General features: G+C 36.5%; 2 protein-coding genes and 1 long non-coding RNA gene across 5 annotated transcripts; 1 reads left to right on the plus strand and 2 right to left on the minus strand.

The window, feature by feature from the left end:
- The first annotated feature begins 542 nt into the window (after positions 1 to 542).
- On the plus strand, positions 543 to 14319 carry LOC148743054 (uncharacterized). 3 transcript variants are annotated; one of them, XR_016002138.1, is made up of 5 exons: positions 543 to 822; positions 11357 to 11427; positions 11935 to 12041; positions 12721 to 12829; positions 13340 to 14319. It is a non-coding gene; the product is annotated as an uncharacterized LOC148743054 (long non-coding RNA). The 3 variants fall into 3 exon arrangements; XR_016002142.1 differs by lacking the exon at positions 543 to 822 and adding an exon at positions 11017 to 11215; XR_016002137.1 differs by lacking the exon at positions 543 to 822 and having other exon boundaries at positions 11017 to 11427.
- On the minus strand, positions 1402 to 10997 carry LOC111325087 (uncharacterized). Its single transcript, XM_022928817.2, has 3 exons — positions 10736 to 10997; positions 3288 to 3312; positions 1402 to 2946 (listed from the first exon to the last, which is right to left on the minus strand). The coding sequence occupies exons 2-3, from the start codon at positions 3307 to 3309 to the stop codon at positions 1862 to 1864; spliced, it is 1107 nt and encodes a 368-aa protein (XP_022784552.2). The 5' UTR covers positions 3310 to 3312; positions 10736 to 10997; the 3' UTR covers positions 1402 to 1861.
- LOC148743055 (uncharacterized) lies at positions 3353 to 10728 on the minus strand. The gene has a single exon (XM_088762226.1). The coding sequence runs from the start codon at positions 9727 to 9729 to the stop codon at positions 3505 to 3507; it is 6225 nt and encodes a 2074-aa protein (XP_088618352.1). The 5' UTR covers positions 9730 to 10728; the 3' UTR covers positions 3353 to 3504.
- Positions 14320 to 14708: the final 389 nt, after the last annotated feature.

The following is a 14708-nucleotide window of genomic DNA, read 5'->3' on the forward strand; positions in this document are numbered from 1 at the left end:
GGAGGTCGTTCTTTGGTTTTAGAAATATTAATTCGCGCGCTTTTTTGAACCTCAATATTCCGTTTGACTACTTTGTTAACAAAGCATCACAAAGCATCCGAGAGAAGCACTTGTAGTGTGATTATTTTACCGTTAATTCGTAGTTACAGCAAGTAAGTAACCGCCTGGTTAGCTCAATTGGGAGAGCGCCGGACTGCTGTGCGGGAGGTCGAGAGTTCAATACCGGCCGGACCAACACTCAGGGTCTTAAAATTAACTGAGAAGAATATGCTTCCTTTCTTTAACATCTAGAAATGGTTAGATATTCTAGTCTTCTCGGATAGGGACGAATAAATGGAGGTCCCGTCTCCTGCAGGGTTAGGGGCAGGAGACGTTAATTTCCCACGCACGAGATTACTGTGTGATGGATGTCCTCCCCTGGGGTGGGATGGGTGGGTTTCCACATTTGCATTTAAACGAGCTATAGCTCATATGCGATATGTGGTTAAAATAAAATTACTTACTTACTTACTTAGAAAAGAATATGGCGGAAAGACGATTGCACGATCAAAACCATGATGTGGTTCTAGCGGCGAAAAAAGGAATAAAGTGTCCGACGATTGCATTGTGCTGCTGGAGGAGTTGATCCGGAGCAATCACGCTCTGGCGAGCGAAAATGTAAAGCTTCGGCAGCAGCAAGAGCGCAGCAACAAAGAAAACTCTGAAGCGCTTCAGCGGATCGAGGGCCGTCTTCAAACTGTTGATAATAATGCAGCCAACGTCCGTCGGCGCCAAAACAGAAGACAAAGGCGAACGACGGTAGTAGTTCCACCGGCTTGTCGAGTGAGTAAAAAAACATAACTGATAAGCATGAATAATGTGATATGTGTTCATAATTTGCTTGAATCAGTTCTGTTTCGTGGAAGATTTTCTTTTATGTTGAGTACATGTTTGGCGCGCGAATTATATGCATAACTAGATATAGCTATCGCTAAGTGCCAACGAGCAACCAATGAAAAGAAATACTCATTGGTAATGTTAAAAAATGGAGTCATGTTTTGTGGGTGTAAATTTTAGTAGTGAAGTATTCCAACCAACGTGAAATGTTTTAAATTTTGAGGTGAATATGGTGAAAACGAAAATAAGTTTCTTGATTTTACATTATTGCAATACAAAAGTTTGTGCTGCAATGATAGCCAAGTGTGTTTTCTTCCCTTTCTAAAAATTATGTGTAAAACTGAATAATATAAGGTAATACAGAACAAAAATGAACCCACAATAACAACTCTTAATTGTATATGAACTGTAACAAAATATTTCTGAATCACTAAATAAATTTTTTCTTCACAGTCATTCAACTGGGATAGCACAACTATTAAGTTTGGGATGCATGGGCCAGTCTGAGATAACACATGCTACATCAGTATTAAACAATAATTTTAATTTTCCAACATCGTTCGAGACAGTCACACAATGTTATTGGACTGTTCACACAGAATGAACTAATCAGAGTTTACTTCTGGACGTTTAAAGGAAAGAACTTTGTATTGTTCATTGTTTGGACATTGTTGACCAAACAAATATTTTCTTCGAGACAATATAAGATAAACTTCAACGTCATTAATTTTATCCTTAATTAAGGGATGTATAGAGCGAAATCTCTAACACATGAATCTAAACTGTAACAAAATATTTTTCATTCACTGCTATAACGTTCTTCAAAGTCAAACACCTGGGAAAGCAGATGCACATCTTTTAGCTTTGGGATGCATGGGCCAGTCCGAGACTACACATGTTACATCAGTATTAAACAACAATTTTAACTTTCCAACGTCCTCCGAGACAATCACACAAGGGTATTGGACTGTTCACAGACAATGTGCTAATCAGAGTGTACTTCTGGACGTTTAAAGGAGAGAATCTTTGTAATGTTTGTTGTTTGGACATTGTATACCAAACAAATGTCTTCCAGAGACATAAGATAAACTTCAATGTCATCGATTTTATCCTTTAGGGATAAGGTTGATCCTGCCAGCAGGGTTTCTAGTTGCTCAGTGAAAGCCTGGATCCACATCTCTTTGCTGTTGTCACCTTCTGATTCAGTGATAGAAATTTTTGCTGAAGCCTGCAGTTTGATATCTCTTGATCTTTGACGTGTACCACAGTTTTCACACTTCAGTGTGGTGCAAGTGAATGATTCAACATCATTTAAGCGTTTTTTGCACACTTTGCAGGAACAAAAGATGTTTAGCTTTGACACCAAATTGAATTCTGAAGCAGTTACTTCCTTTTCTGGACTTTTGAGCATATCTGGTCCAGTCAGGGTTTGCACTGTTTGTGTTGTAAGGTTTGCTGTTGTGTTTGGCGATGTACTTAGATACGTCGACCCTTGGAAATTCTTTACTGTCAGGTTGGTGAAGCAGTATGATTTACCCGTTGTCAAGGTATGGACAAGGGGTTCCCAAATGTGAATCATTGATGACCCAGTGTTGTCCTCCAACACGCAATCTTCCTTCACATGGGCTGTTGCTCCAGTGGATCTGAGAACAACAGCCTTGAGGTCTTCTTTTCCCATAGTGAGGGAACCACTGACATTGACTTTTTGGTTTGGGTGCAAACCTTTTACATTCGACACAGTAACTGACTTTGCAGCACTTGATTCACCTGCACTTTCAAGCTTTGGCTGCTCGGTGTAACAAAATGATACATCTGACAAGCCTGCTTTATGTACGGCAGATTGTTGATTGAAAATACATTCATTGTCGTCTTTTACAATAATGTTCTTGAGCTGTACTGGGCTCTTGGTTTCCTCAAAATGTTTTAAGGAATCATGGACATAGAGATTAAATCCTACCAAACGTTTCACTTTAGTGGGTGAAGTTTGAAGCTGAAATTCATACCACTGATGCTTTGACTTAAGGGACTTCTTAATTGGACTGAGGTTGTGAATAAACCCATGGTCGTTTGCTGCAAGTAAACAATTAAGATGGTTAGAATATGCATAAGAGAATTATGTTTGATTGGCATGGTAATGTCAAATAATTTGGGGGGTTGGATATTTCAAGAAAATGACACATTGCAGGTAAAGCTTGAAATATAAAGGAGTCAGCATGTACTCATTATTATGAGTGAACAACAATAACCAAGAACAAAATTGCCTCTACCTTTCACAGATACAGTAGTCAGGTGCTAGGGGCTGAGTTGCTGCAAAATAACAGGGACACCAGTTGTCCCTGTTTAGTCTTAGACTACTTAAAGGGGCATGAATTCTGTATTTATAAGATAAAATAATTATATTCAGTACTTACAATAAGTCCTTTTGCTTGCCATCGTCTGCAACAAAAAATGTTTTACAAATTAAAAATACATCACACATAGATACATATTTTATTGACTTTCCTCCAGAGGCTTTTCAAAGACAATAATTAAATCAAGTCAAACAAAGAAAAACAGGGGAACACAATAATTGGTATTTGGATGTCTTGTTTAGCTTTTGGAGAACATGCTTACTGTATTAAGTCAAAGTTACTCATGATGACCATTTTTAGAAGCATTTAGAGATAAAGAATCAAGTCTCTTTTCTTCAATTAACCTATATTTCAAAAAATTTGATTTTTTGTAAGCTTGCAACCTTTCAAATGTCATTGGCTCAATTATGAGATCTTGGAGTCTTTTTACTCTACTAAGAGCCACATATGTCATACCAGGTGAATTCTCTGAAGGGCCGAGATCTATCCATGCTTTTTTAAGAGTCAGACCTTGGCTTTTGTGAATAGTCATAGCCCATGCTAGCTTTAAAGGAAGTTGTTGTCTTTCACATGTGTGACCTATGTTTTGTGAAATTTGGGTTATTGGACAAATTGGAACGCATCTTGGAACACTTGCAGTTAAAGAAGGTCCATTATATTGTTCATCAAACTGTACAAGAACACAAATAGGCAGGGCTGGAGGAGTTTGCCCATCAGCATATACAAAATCTAATACAGTTCCTAGTGCACCATTACAAAGACCAACTTCTGTCCACATGTTCATAGTGAGCATAACTCTAGCACCTTTAGCTAAATATATGACAGGTTCTAATCCTCCCATTTCATCAGAGCTAAGTGTTTGAGCACCACCAGAATGACGGGCTTTGATTGTTGCTATTGGCTGGTTTAGATTTTTTAATTTGATCAAGTTCATTTCTGCAACTTTTGCCTTCAGATAGGATAGCCTTACAGATGATGTTAGGAATTCTTCAATATTTGTTACATTTTCAGGAGTTCTAGATAACAATGTCTGCCAATCTGCCAAAGTGGATTCTCCATTTCGTGCTCTAATGAGGAGATCTCTAAAGCAGCTGTGGGCATTAGTTTTGCCATCAACTCTATGATTCACTGACAATGTGACGACTTGTTTGAACTCTTTATATATGAGGTGACCCTGAATCTGTTTTTCTGATTTTGGCAAAGAATGGAAAAGTGGTTTATCACCAACTGGGGATAACTGTGCTATATCACCGACCAGAATAACAGAAAGACCACCAAAAGCTTGATCAGCTAAACCTGTAGCTTGCCTGCATCTACAATCTATCCACCCAAATAAGCTCTGGCCAACAAATGAATATTCGTCTATAATCAAATACTGAATGTTTTGTAAATTAGTTTGAAGTTGTTGCAAAGCTATTCCTTTCAATTCGAAGAGTCTTTTTGAACCAATTGGTAGTTTGAGGAAAGAATGCAGTGTTACACCCTTGACATTAAAAGAGGCCTTTCCAGTATATGCTAGTACTTGACATTTTTCCTTAAGAACATTTCTTACAGCATCAATAACATAGCTTTTTCCTGAACCTGCAATTCCTTTAACAAGTAGATGCAAAGGCAGTTCATTACTGCTGTTGAAGTGATTTAGAATGATATGGTATGCCAACAATTGATCGCTACTAAAACTTGAAATATCTATTACTCTTGATGATATGTGCCAACTTGGTTCATTTTTATTTTTCTGAGTATTTAACCAAGAAGTAACAGAAAGTAGATCAACATCGTCAAAATGTTCACTAACATTGTGCCAATATCCTTCAGGAGCTAACGTCGAGTTATATTCAGTATCTGTGCTCAACTCCTGTAAATTCAGTTCTGACATAAACATCCACTCTTCCTTTTCTTCCTCTATAATTTCCATGTTTTCATTTTCATTTTCCAGATTAATGGCTGCTTTTAAGCTGCTCAATTGCAATTCCCAGTCAGGAACACTGTTCTTCCCACAATCACTACACAAAAAGTTCATCCAACATGCTTTATAAGTTTCATCACACTGTTCAAGATTGTCCCATGCATTGTCTGCTACATGTTGCCAAGGTTTATATTTTAGCAGTTGATATTTACAGAACAGCCCATACTGCTGATTTTGAGGATTTGAAGAAAATTTGGGATAAGTTTTAACTATTACAGGTTGCTTCCTTTTCTCCAGTTTTGAGTTTTTGCTTACAAATGTGGAGGTAAATTGCAAAAAATTATATGTCAGTATGTCTGGAAATGTCTTAATAAACTTCTCTCGTTCAGCATAAATATCCAACATGGATGGGATTGTACAAAAATCCTTATTTTTGGACACCTGTACTCTTCGTGAACCATCAAGAGATGTATTTATTACTTCATGTGTTGCACTTACACATTTGAGTGAGAGTAAATGATGCATAACTTCTTGGATTGAATAATCTCGTTGTCCGACACTTTTGATCATAATTTGCTTCAAAATGTTATGAATGTCACTTTCGTCCGATGCTTTACTAATTACATTGGTGAATGCATTATTTAGAACTGAAGAAGCTTTTTCTCCTTTTGATGTGTATTTCACAAGATATTCCAAACATGCCACATAATCTATAATAATTTGAATATCACAATTTGCCCTCCATCCTTGGAGCTGCAGTGGTTGGTGACGATTTAATCTTGAATCATTTCGCTTAGTAACAATGGTTGCTCTATACTTGGTTTGGCCTGATTTAGTGTTTATTGGTTCAAAATCTATTCTTGTCTTTGGGCAATTTTCAAAAGGAAATTTGAATCTACAGGCTAATTCATTTTTGCTAGTTTCCCTTAGACAATACTTAGTACTGCACATTGTATGTCTCTCAACAGAGTTTAATAAATTCACATAGTCTTCCTCTTTTTGTTTGCCATTCAAAGACAGATACTGGGCTTGACATGGATGAGAATCTGGTTTGGACCACCCTTCTTCTGGGGAACATGGATTCCAAGTTGTTAGTATAAAGTCAACATACTGACAAACAACAGACTCTGCTTGTATACCTTGATTTATCTTAGTCTCCAGTTCTAATATTTCTTCTTCTGACAAATTTCCTTTGTTCTCATTGATATGCTTTGATGCTAAAAAACCTTGCAATGCAATTTCTGTCAGTTCGCAAAGTCCTGGATCATTTTTCAATTTTGCAACTCCATGACAATGAATTGAACCTCTCTGAACTGCATACTCGTATCTGTACCAATGCCAAGAAGCCCCTAATGACTCTTTTAACCAAAACTTGACAAAACGATCTGTTCGCTCAGTAAAAAACCAATCCAAGATATGTGGATTTTGAAGAACATTTTGCTGCCTGATTGCTGGTTGAAGTGTTTCAGAGTGAGGGTCACAAAAGAGTTCATGAAATTCAGGCCAATGGTACTCAGCACAAGATAAAGTAAAAAATATAGTAGGCGGTCCTACTTGAGCAATGGTTGCTCGCAAATCCTCTTTAGCTTTGTGCCAATAGCTATTGCTACCAGTAACATTTTTAGCATAATGCATAAGTTTTGACATTAAAGTAGAATACGTATTTGTTTGAAGCATTTGTTGAAGTTGTTCTACAGTTAACTTAGCTTCACCAGGGTTTTGCTTTAAAAAAATATTTCCCTGACTAAGGAGTCTGTGCCTCTGAATCATGTTGAATGCCCAATAAGCAAACCGTGGGTGACTTGCAAACCTATAAGCCCATTTACCATTATTATATTCAGCAAATTTAATCAAATGTTTTATTTTATCTCCAAGGGTCACATCACGCATTGTAGCACTGTTAGTAGGATCTCCTTTACCATCTGGGAACAAAGTAGGAAATGCCATAGTAGCTAAATATTCAATTTTAAACTCATTGAGAGGACTTGAATTCCTATTAGGCCAATTGATTTTACTGTTTTGTAATAACTCATCTTTTATCAGCTGCTTCTGTGGCTTTAGTTGTACAGGGTTAAGAATTGTGCTACTCAATTCTGTGTCTTCATTGAAAGGTATTTCATCAAGAGGACCTCTGTCTGGATCAATTTCATCATCTTTACTGTTCTCAGTACAATAAATTTTACGCAGCTCAGTGGGAATGCCATCAGAAGGCAAGAAAGCCAACAATTCATAATCAATAGTGATATCCTTATATACAGGGTTATGTTGAACTAACCAGTGCAGAGCACAGCTGACCTTTTCACGTCTCACAGTGAGATCTTTATAAGTATTATCTTTGCCTTTGACTGACACAACTATTACTGGCATTTCACTTAGGTTTCTTGGCAATGAATTGGCTAACTCTTGGATATCTTGAGAGAAGTTAATACAATGACCTTTATATGCTTTTTGTCCACCTGGTTTTGTATAAACAGAAATTACTGGGAAAACACGAGCTATTAACATTTCCTCTAATTGCGTTAAACCTTGCAATTCATTTGGGACTTGTGAAGGAATCATTCCATTCTGAGATGAAAATTTTTTCACTCCATTCTTGTCACGTGAACATCTTGAACACATATAAGGAGATCTCTTTTTGCCTTTTGATGATAATGGCCATGCCTCATGGCAAACTTCACACATATAAATTTTGAATTTAAGTGAATTATGAAAGTCTTCCATGTTTTTGATAGCCCACTTCTGTACATGAATTGGTCCAGTGTTTATACTGTCAAATTGAGATAAATATGCTTCTTTGTCAACATTATGCAGTGGTTTATCTACTTTTTGCCATGCTGTAAATTTTCCTACTGGTTTAATTACATCAAATGTATTGTCTTCCTTTTTCTGTCTAGAGTTCCACTTAAATTGCACAGTTTGTTTTATCAATTGTGCTTGCTTTTCCTCCCCTGTCTCATAATCCTTTATTTTCCTTCTGTATGCCCTCATATATTCTTTTTGGTTTTTTTGTCTAGAAAGTTTTTCACTCTCTGTCTCTTTGGCTTTTTTAGCTGTAAATTTTCCTACTGGTTTAATTACATCAAATGTATTGTCTTCCTTTTTCTGTCTAGAGTTCCACTTTTGCACATTTTGTTTTATCAATCGTGCTTGCTTCTCCTCCCCTGTCTCATAATCCTTTATTTTCCTTCTGTATGCCCTCATATATTCTTTTTGCTTTTTTTGTCTAGAAAGTTTTTCACTCTCTGTCTCTTTGGCTTTTTTAGCAATTTTGTAATTCTTCAAATGTGGATTTACTACATTTAAGTTCAGCTTTCTTTTTCTATCTATCAATTTGTCAGTATTTGTTTCTGGTCTTTGTCGTTTTCTGGGTGTGCAAACTTCTTTCCCAAAATCATCACAGGCCTGGCGTTCTTTATCCTCTAATTTTGAATAAGAATGGTCTGGCATTAATGTACAGGAATCAATGCCTTGATGTATATTAATAATGTTATCAACAGAGCTTTCATAAACAGCAAAATACCATCCATTGGCGTAAACATTCAAAATATCTTGAAATGTAGCATATTGCTGAACTGCACTACAGAGATCATCATAATAAAACCAATAACGACCATTGTTTATAGCAATAGTGAAATGGTGGCTTGCACACCGCACAACAGCTTTTAATAAGTAAAATGTACCTAAGAGTTCCATACTTGCTGGTAGAACAGTTTGACCAAAAGAAATTGATGATAATTCAATGTGTAAAAATTTTGGCATGGTAACAAAATGTTGCAAACCTGAAATATCACCAGAATGCCTTTGACATGCATCACAAAAAAGTGGTCTGCTATTAGGCAAAGCAGCTTCTGAAACACAGTTTTCAAATTCAGTGGGCAGAATATTTGGACAAGTAATATACAAGACAATAGTGCTAGTAGTTTTCAATATTTGATTGTTACACAGGGTGCAGCAAGTCTGATTACATTGTTGAATAAGAAATAATGATTTCAAATCACTGGTTAAATCCCCGAATGCTTGCATGGTAAATATGTCACTAAAAACAGCATTTGCAGTCATTGAAGAAAATGATGGGCAACGACCTCTGATCAGTGACCATATAGGCTCTCGCACAACATCAACAGCACCAACAATTGCCCTTTGATTGCACGCCTCAGAGATAACTTGAAAAAAATCATTGCATGTAATGTTTTGAAGATGATTGCGAAAAACAAAATAACATAGCTCAAGAAAGCAATCAACTGCACAAGAAAACTTCCCTACGTTGGTCAAACAATAATTACGAAAGTGATCTCTTACATTTGATCCTTCACACATGTATGTAGAATTACTATCAGTGCTATTACATATTGCATTGCGTTTTTCTTCCAACACTTCTGAATTTATGTTCCCATTCACAATGTGTGCCTCCTTGTTTGAAATAACGAAGGGATTAAAACTACCATTAGAAGGATAAGCTATTCGCCTTGACAAGTATCTCCCCCTAAATCTGAAATAGATCATGCTGCATTTTGGGCACACACTCCCCAATTCTAACAGATTATTGTGGGCAGTACGATTGGGAAAGAGTAGCAACATAAATAATAGCCACATCATTTTCAAACTTTTGTGCGGTTTATTGCTCTAGGTGTACCTTGTATTTTAGTGGGCAAAAAGTCTGTGCTTCAAAAATTCGTGATACGCTTGATATTAATAACAGTCGAAAGAATTGATCGAGCTGACAGTTGATTATTGCAGCTTGCTCGCTCTCCAATGCACTTCCGCCGCGTTAGGTTTCCTTTGAATTTAACTCAAGCTTAAGTTAAGTTGAATCTCAGTTGCTTCGATTGTTTTCAGCTTGTTTGTGGGGTGACAAAGTTGGTTCAGTGGCCAATGACGAGTGCACTCTTTCGTGGCTAGCTCGCCGCTAGTTTGCTACAACTTTAATTGCTTTCTGCTCGCTATTAATGGTGACAAAGTTGCCTCACTGGCCACTAGTTTGCTAAAACTATCGTTTGTTTTGTTTGAATACAGTTTCAAGCGGTTTCTCAGTTTCTTTGATTGCTTTATGCCTGCTGGCGTTGTCTAACTGCTCGCTATTAATGGTGACAAAGTTGCCTCACTGGCCACTAGTTTGCTAAAACTATCGTTTGTTTTGTTTGAATACAGTTTCAAGCGGTTTCTCAGTTTCTTTGATTGCTTTATGCCTGCTGGCGTTGTCTAGATTTGGCACCCTTGCCGACTTTGGCACTCTCACGTGTGGCTCGTTCGCCGCCGCTAGTTTGCTACAACTTTGATTGCTTTCTGCTCGCTAATGGTGTCAAAGTTGGCTTACTGGCCGCTAGTTTGCTACGATTATCGTTTGTTTGAGCTTTGTTTTGTTTAATTCGGTGGTTTCTCAGTTTCTTTGATTGCTCTATGCCTGCTGGCGTTGTCTACATTTGGCACGCTTGCCGACTTTGACACACTCGTCAACTTGGCACACTGGCCGACTTTGGCACACTGGCCGGTTACTGAGCTTGCTAACTCGATAATTATACCACAAAGGCACTTAACTTAAGTGCACTCACGCAGAATTGGAAATAAAACTTACAAAGGTAGGTGAAAAATACAATTTTCTTACCTCAAACTTGCTCGCTCCTCCGCTCGATAAATGACAAAGCTGCTAAGCGTCCACGATAAGCACCATGTGGACTTGACGTCACGATCTTTGCGCGCTACCATTGGTCCGTTGCAAAACAAAGCCTATTCACATTACGTCATTGGAATCTCAGGAATCTTACCTTACAGACATCTTACAATCACTCGAGATTTTTTCCGCCTGTACAATACTCTCGCACGGCTCTATAATGCTGCCGCCTCGCCAGCCTCGCGTCTTCGCTCGGCTGGCTCGTTGGCAATTAACTTAATTATTTCGGCGGTAATCATTTGACATGATTAGATGTGGTTACAATTACTTGATAATCCTTTACCATAAACAGGTCTACCAGAAAAGTTTTTTTCCTCCCTTTTGTTTCAACGAGAATTATCTAGTATGAAAATTCATTTAATCATTTTTTCTCTTGGACCCTTTTGACCTTGCCTGTTTTATTCACATAGATGGGTAAGGTTAATTTTTAATTGTGCTTGTGTCGATTGCTCTACATCATCTAGCCTTCAAACAACCAGGGTTTTTAAAAAGCGTGAAAGTAGAAATAGGACAAACGTGACAAACCGATTGTTGAATTTTTTTTCATTCTTTTAGAGAACTGTGAGGAGAATGTACAAACTCCTTTTGAAAAAAGATGACTTTAGTGGTTTCTATCTTGACGAAGAGTGAGTAATATCTTTTTAGATTCAGAGATATTTTGCTTTATCTTGATTGAGCGAGGAAATCCGAGTCTAAGCTGCTGCTTGAAATATTGAGATGTTATGTGAACACCTTATGGTGGTTACAGTCGAACCTCGATTATCCGGACTTTCGATTATCTGGACTTTTTCTCTTGTCCCGTTTTTTTCATGATTATTAATGAGCTTTGATCTTCCAAACTTTATGAGGTAAAAAAATTCAGAGATTATGTCTAAATTCAGGAAAAGTGCGTTTAAAACATTGCCTCCTCCGCTTTCAAAAGATCGAGCACTCGGAGAGTCATCGAAGCAGATTTTTATCTTCATCTCTTTTGTTTACATTATTGTCTAATTAATATTCATATTTTCGATTATCCTGACTGATTACTAAGTCCCAACAGGTCCGGATAATCGAGGTTTGACTGTACTTTTGTCTTAGTGTTAATGTTGTTACTAAATAATACCAGGCTTAATTGTATTAGTTGTTTGTCTTAGAATAAATTCTGACAGCAACAAGATCCTTTTTGAGTGGACAATAGAGCAGGCAATACATCAACAAGGAGGACTTGAAAAGTGTCCTTGGACAAAAGAAGTCATAGAAGGTAGCTACCAATAATCATAGCACATGCATTTCACTTTTACTGGGGTGTCATTACATTTTGTGGGTGAGCATAAGGATTTTGCACTCAAGCATATTGATGCATATCTCCTTTATAACAACTTGAGTTTTATTGAAGGCCTTGGCTTGAAAACATCCAGGCAAAATTGTGCTCAAAGTTGGTCAATTTGTCTATTGCCCAGCCCTTAATGATACCCCTGCTTTTAGTCTCCACCATCAATTCGTGTCTTTTACCACTTTCCCCTCAACATAAATGTCATCATAAAACTAGCATTCAGTAACACAGTTAGATACCCTGAAACCTCTAATGAGCACCTTCATTACATGGTCAAATTTAGGACAAGGGGGAGGGGGGGGTGCATTTTATAGTTTTTCCTAACTTACATATTAACTTTCCCAAATGTTACAGAAATTTAAATATGTTGCAAACTGAAATTTTCGGGTTTATTTCTTGTCTCTAGATCTGAGACACTTCAGTGTAGATCCTCAAAAAAGCATACTTTACACCTTAGCAATGAATCACTAAGGACATACTAACTTGGCAGATATTCTAAGGTGGCCTGCCATAAATTATTATAAATTTGAACATTGTCATTAATTTATGTGGGAATCTTTTTACAATCAGCTTCTCATGGCGTTTTCATAATCATTTCTTTAAACAGCTGCTTTACAAATATATTTCAAATATGTGTGAAAACACAGAAACTGAAGAGTGGTAACCACTATGAGGCTCATAAACAAAAAACCTGGAAGAGTGGTCGCCAAAGAGAGGTATTTATTGGCTAGGATACTATTTTGAACATTTTACTTTTCATATATGAAAAGTTACCAGATGTTACCAGACTGAGTACACCCTCAAGTACACTTGATCAATGGGAGGGAAGCTATTTCCCATTGAATGTCTTTATTTTGGCACTTCAAAATTGGATGGCTTTGAATATAGACACATCTAAGGGACTATGTTCTTATTAGAGAAATTGTTAAATAAGTTAGGTATTCTGGTCTGTATCTAGAGCCTCCCAAGAAAATCTTTGTAAAATAAATTTGAAAAATATTAAAATGTGATGTGAGATAAATGATAGTTTGTATGCACCATTTGATGGAAAAAAAAAAAAAGGACAAAGAGACCCTATATTATAACATGCTTAAGAATTCCATTCTTACAATGGGTACATACATATATATATATATCAAGAGAAATTAGTGATTTGGATCATATTTTTCATTTGAAGTCCTATAACACCCTTCTCATGCCTGTTTAATTTTTTTATTTTTTTTTAGAAGTTAATGAGACAAACTACAGCCCTGGAGCTGGTCAACTGGGCCAACCAGCATGAAAAGGGGAGAGTAGCAGAGGTTCTTGTCATGGAGGCAATGAGCAGTGAGGAAAGCTGCTACGAGGATGACGATGGAAATACCTCAAAAGTAACAAAATACTCTGTGCATCACCTTCAGTGGGAAAGTAGGAGAATGAAAAAAATTGAAAAGAAACTTGACAAGGCTTATAAGAAAAAGCTCACTTCAAGAGCTAAAGAGAGAATCCGTCCAGGGTTTATGGGCAACCTTTTCTGAGATGCCCACCTACTGAAAATTTTCCAGAGTGGGCAATAATACAGTGAGAAAATTGTTTTACTAATCAATGAAATCGAAAATGTACAAAATATCAAGCCAAGTCTAGAATGAGGTTATTTTGCATGCCTGCATGAGGCTTCTTTTTCATTGAATAATTATGGTCTCATCTAAAGTAAGTGATCGTGAATTCTTCAATGTTAATAAATTTCCTCCACATGAGATACTTTTTTCTATATGGATGTACACATCATTTTTGTATATCAAAGTTTCAGCTGCATTTTAGAGTAAGAGAACTGTTTTCTATCACTTGTTTACTAAAAGAAATTAAGGTATATGATCATATTTAATAAGTATTACAGTTGTAATAATGTAGCAAATAACTGAGAGTTATTGCAAATTTAAGTCGATTAAGAAAATTTTTCTGAATTTTAGATTGATAGGTTGAACTTATATTTTTTATTGTTAGACAAGTATCATTTCAAATCACATTTCTTAGTAGCTGGATTTGAGAGTACAATTTGTGAATCAATAGCTTTTTGTGTAGTTTGTTACTACAGCTAGTTATATAATTTGTGTATTTGTCATACTTTTATAGTGGTAAATATTCTATTACCTGCTTGACGAAGATTATATTATACATTGACAAAAGTGAAACAATTTTAATAAAGTATGTCAATCAGTAATTCAAACATTTGGACATCTCTTTTTTTAATTATGTATGGGGCTCGACTGGGATATCCTCAGCTTCATTGTAGGTTTATGTTATCTCAGGGGAACAAATGAGTTTTGAACGAAACTGTTTCATCACTGCAATTTCAAACACTTTGTTATTACTTGAATGTGTGATGCTTCTTTTTCTATCAATTGTAAGGTTGCCCAAAATATCATAAGTTATTGGGATATAAATGAGGGTGTGATTAAGCAAATCAAAAGTCAGTTGAAAGTGAAACCTGCAGCCTTTAGAGGTGCTTAAAGGTCACTTAATGATGAATGTTAACAAAACTTGAAATTTAAGAGAATCAGAAAGTACAACTAAAGATGAATTACAACAAAACCTGTAACTTTAAGCAGTACTTAA

The sequence above is a fragment of the Stylophora pistillata genome, chromosome 1 (assembly GCF_964205215.1).
Source record: "Stylophora pistillata chromosome 1, jaStyPist1.2, whole genome shotgun sequence".
Taxonomy (NCBI): domain Eukaryota; kingdom Metazoa; phylum Cnidaria; class Anthozoa; order Scleractinia; family Pocilloporidae; genus Stylophora; species Stylophora pistillata.